The 5,196-nt window shown below is 35.0% G+C and overlaps 1 protein-coding gene across 1 annotated transcript; it reads right to left on the reverse strand.

Annotated features, from left to right (window-relative positions):
• LOC104752250 (protein IQ-DOMAIN 14-like) lies at positions 410-2,362 on the reverse strand. The gene is made up of 5 exons (XM_010474341.2): positions 2,106-2,362; positions 1,784-2,011; positions 1,463-1,690; positions 1,261-1,374; positions 410-1,187 (listed from the first exon to the last, which is right to left on the reverse strand). The coding sequence occupies exons 1-5, from the start codon at positions 2,169-2,171 to the stop codon at positions 576-578; spliced, it is 1,248 nt and encodes a 415-aa protein (XP_010472643.1). The 5' UTR covers positions 2,172-2,362; the 3' UTR covers positions 410-575.

Consider the following 5,196-nt stretch of genomic DNA (forward strand, 5'->3'; position numbering starts at 1 on the left):
TATACTTTATTACTTACCTTCTTGTTGTTTCTAGGGTACATGGGTTTGGTTGGCACTAGGAGTTCTAGCAAAGGACCCCAAAAACTTTCCAGAGCCGGAGAAGTTCAGGCCGGAAAGATTTGATCCGAATGGGGAAGAGGAGAAACTTAGGCATCCATACGCTTTCATCCCATTTGGCATCGGTCCACGAGCCTGTGTTGGACAGAGATTTGCAATGCAGGAGATCAAACTCACCTTGCTTCATCTCTACCGTAATTACATTTTCAGACATTCACCAGAAATGGAGAAACCACTGCAGCTTGATTATGGTATAATCCTCAGCTTCAAGAATGGTGTTAAGCTCAGAGCCATCAAAAGATTCTGATTCTTGAAACTTTTAAGTGATGATATAAACTTAAGAGTTTCGTAATGAAAGTAAAGCGAAACTGCAATTTTTATATTTAAATTCAAAACTCCAATGTAGTTTCATTAGGAAAAAGAACAATTAACATACACAGAGATATCTCACAACACAAGACAACAACAAGCTGTTGAAACTTCCATCAAACAAGTGACATGAACCTAAGAAGGTCACTTCACCCTCTCTGCTTCTCAAATCGAGTAGGAACACCGAGTGGTTTGGAGAAACTAACGTAGGAAGGATCTGAGGCAGGACTAGTCTTCAATTCACCAGTAAACAATCCAGAGTTCTTCATAAACTGAAACTCATCCATGGATTGCCTAAGAACACGGTTAGTTCTTCGCTTAGCCTTTGTTGATTCAGTCAAGCTCATGTAACTAGGCTTGTTCTTGTTGTTTGCTTGACTGCTAGAGTTGTCCGAAACAAGGCCAGTGGTTCCAGAAACAGGTGTGGTTGAAGTGCAGATCGATGATGAACCAGAGCTCTCATTAAACTCATAACCAGGACTTGAAGACATCATATGAGGAGGAGGCTTTGCAGACACACGAGTGGTCATATTGTTTCTTCTGACTTTAACAACATCCGCGGTTTCAGGGGATTTCAAATGCTTAGGAAGAGGCGTGGCAGAGGCATCTGCAGTGTCCATAAGTCTAGTCTCCCATGGCCTAGCAGCCATCCAACGCTCCAACCAACTCCATCCCCAACTATTTTTATCAAACTCTTGGCTTTTCAGATATGAGATTGAACTGTTTGACTTAAGATTTGAACTAGGAGTTGCCCTCCATTGCTGCTCAAAACAGGAATTTCGATTCAGAGATGAACTTACACAAGATGCTTAGTGTGGACAGAGTTAGTTTTACCTTTTGAGCAAGAGCATAAGCCAATGCACGTTCCCTCTTAAAGGCACCTTCTTGTCTCTGTTGCAACTTTGTCTTAATATCATCTACAGTGCCTTTCCTATCACACCACCCTTCCTGAGAGTATTAACAAATGTCAAAACAAGAAACAATCTTGACATGAATTAAACCAGTGGAGCACAGAAAAACAAAAAAAAACAAGAACCTCGACTTCTTTCAAAAGATCAGATTTGGTCCTGTGTTCATCTAAAAGCTTTTGAACAGCTTGTCCTTCAACAGTCATCCTCACACGACGAGCTCTAACACGAGCCTGAACTCTCACCAAAGCTTGCATGCACCTTAATGTTACAGCTGCTTGTTTCCTCACTTGTCTCCCTCTCACTAAAGCTTGCAACCTAACTATCCCTTTCAATGCCCTCAACGCTCTTCTCGCCTAATTTAACCACCAAATTCAAAATCAATTAATTATGCATAAAAGCCCTCAGATTTGTTCACTCAGCTCAATTCAATTCATAAATAAACTCACCAAGAATCCACGAAAAGCCGTTTGGATTCTGATAGCAGCCCATTCTTGTCTGACAGCTTTGAAATCTTTAGGAGGAGCTCTGAGAACAGTTGCTACAGCTGCAGAGTAAACAGTTGAAGAATCAAGACCTTCTGATTCAGACCGATGTCTTCCTCTAAAACCTTTCCATGAATCCACTGAAGTAGTCCTCCATAGCTTCCATTTCTTGTTCTTCCCATTACCCTTTTCCTGCAAAACAGAGTACTCTCTGTTAAGCTTTGACCTTTGAATGAGACAAAACAAAACAAAACAAAAAACTAAGAAATTGAAGTAAGTCACTAACGATTTCATCCTTCTCTGGCTTCTTGAGACCAATAATAGACTTAACCCATTTCCCTGAAGCACCCATTGATGAAAAAAAAAAAGCTAAAGTTTCGATCTTTACGGCTCGAATTCGTAGACAAATCTGAGGTTTTTCTTTTCTTTTCTTCAGGTATGTAGAAAGCTTGAGAGTGAGAGAGAGAGAGAGAGAGAGAGAGAGAGAGAGAGAGAGAGTGGTATAGGAGAACGTGAAGATGTGGTGGTAATGGAGGGAGTGGTGGGTTAAAGAGACGTTTTTGAAATTTGAACAAACCAAAGCAAAGAACCAAATATTTGGACCAAATAATAAAATATAATAAAGTTTGCTCGAGTCTTTAGGCTTTTGTCTCTCGTTTGTGTTTTCACACTTATTTTACTTACACAAACAACTGTGTCTGTGTCCTTCTCAGAGTTACAGGCATGTAAAAGAAACCATGAAAAGGCACAATAAATTAACTGTATATATATATATCTACATATATTATTATTATATAGAGATTAGGCTTTTTGTTCTTTTTATCTTTTCACAGGACTCACTCATGTAATGTAATGTAATGCCTTGTTTTGTTTTATTATTCTTATATCATTGGATTCGAAATTTGAACTCCCCAAAATGTTGCAATCAGATTTACGAAACTCATTCTCTCTTTCAAAAGCTATATACATATGCCCTTTTGGATTTTGTGATTTGTACTAATTAGACCTATGACTTGTCTAATTAACCTCTCTAACAGAACTTAGTAGTATTATATAGAAAAAAATATTTTTAAACATATTATTTAAACTTTTCTTGAAAAAACAGAATCGTAATTATAACTAGTTTAAGAATTTTTCCTACACTTAAATTATGTGCCTAATATCCACTCCATCCATATTATGTTATGATTAATTTTTTTTTATTACAGATTAAATATGTTTTTATTTTTCTACGCAAATTTTTTTTTAAAAAAAATTTTTTGGTGACCATTTGAAATATACAGATATTCTTTTGTTAAATATTTTTTGTTTAGCAACTCTACAAGAAGAAGCCCGAGTGCATAAGAATTAAGAAGTCATAACGAAAATATTTGGGAGAATAGAACATCTTATCTTAAAGATCAAAGTCGCTAGACATTTGACCAACTAAGCCCATCCAAAATATGTGTTGCTCTTGATTTTACAATTTATATTGCTGTTTTTAGTAAGTTACATACAATACTTTTTTTTTTTTTTTTTGTGCAAACTACAATACTTTATTCTTAGTTTTTCAATCTATATACCATAATTAATTTCCAAACATTGTCGCGATCGGACAGTTTTGATCAATGGTTATTGGCCCAGATTATAAAAACTCAGTTCAGAGAAATAGCCCATGTGTCAGATCTTTTCTTCTCGAACTTTAATTTAAAAAGCAGTTTGAAATGAAAACTTCGACAGTTCGCTTCCTAGACTGGGTTGGTTTTGAGTCAACGGCACGCATGCTTTCACTTAATGCAAGTGCAAAATACGAGGGAAGATTACTACAGTATTTTATAACTGCAAACCAAATTATTAATCATGTACTGCAATATAGTACGAGTTTGAAATCTACTCCATCCACAATTCCATAGATCCTGATTCTCGAAACTCGAGAGTTGTGTTTGGTTTTATTGTTCATTTGTGTGTGTTTTTCTTAAACTATATCACTGGAAAAAGGTAATTTGTTTTGTTTTTCTAAACGTTCATTTTTGGTTTAATGTTAATTTATAAAATCTAGAATTGTTCACCAAATAGTTAGTCTTCCTAAGTACTGTATATCACTTCGACAGGTACTTTCACATCCTGGTGGAATGATTAGGCCTAAAAATAGGCATGACTACGGTTATGATTATCACGGTTACGGTTTATCAACCATCATTTACGGTTAAATTTTTTGTTTAACCTTAACCATAACCGTTACGGTAAAACAGTTACAGTTAAATACGGTTCCGGTTGAAGCGGTTACGGTTAAATACGGTTTTGGTTGAAGCGGTTACGGTTAAATATAGTTTCGGTTGAAGCGGTTACAGTTATATATGGTTACGGTTATTTGATAATATGATACGGTTAATATTATTTGATGATATTATTTATTTATAATTAATATGTTTTTTTAGTGTACTCATATTTCTATATATCATATTATTCATATTAAATAAATAATTATTAGTATATTTTATTACATTTTTAAAACGATTACGGTTAACAAATTACGGTTTAACTATGCGGTTAACCAACAGTTTTGATACGGTTACGGTTAATTAACGGTTATGGTTAATATAATTTAACTACATATTTACGGTTAACAGTTACGGTTTTTAACCATTTTATACGGTTACGTCTGATTACGGTTCGGATACGGTCTGGTTACAGTCTGAAATATGGTTACGGTTTGATTTTGTTCATGCCTACCTAAAAAGCTAGGAATGGTTACACTACTAGACATATAACTAAAACAGTCATTAAGTGGGCAACTACTTTTGTGTTGTCTTCTTTTTTTTTCTTAGTAATTGTAGTAGCATTTATACCCTCTAACATTGGTCTTATTTAAATCTATGTTTCCGTTAGGTGGTCTTATAGTTATTTGTTAATTAAATAAGTAACAAATGAGTTTTTTTTCTACTCAATCTCTATTTTAACGGACGGTTGAGATTAAACCTTTAGAAAACTCTTAAGAGGAATTAGATTCTCCATCCGCCTATAAATATATGTTTTTAGTCTATCATCAAGACATCTCAAATAAACTTCAGAAAGATAACTCACATAGAAGAAGTTTATAGGTAAAGGGAGAGAAATCTAATCACCAAATTAAAAGACCAGGACTTCAGGAAGTCGTTCATCAAAGAATCTCTACTTAATCATGTTGCTTAAAAGATGTTAGAGTTCATGTAAATTACACTTACACATCCGCAAGTATTTATATTTGAGCTGCTGCCAAGCTTGTTCCTCAATTTGTGCTTATCATAAAATCTCAAAGGGATCCCTATCCACGTTTTTGTTCACAATCAAATAGGTGGTTTAAAAGACCACACGAGCCCATGAAAAGTCAAGTCAGACGACAAAAAAAAAAAAAAAAA

This window comes from Camelina sativa, chromosome 16 (assembly GCF_000633955.1).
Source record: "Camelina sativa cultivar DH55 chromosome 16, Cs, whole genome shotgun sequence".
Classification (NCBI taxonomy): Eukaryota; Viridiplantae; Streptophyta; class Magnoliopsida; order Brassicales; family Brassicaceae; genus Camelina; species Camelina sativa.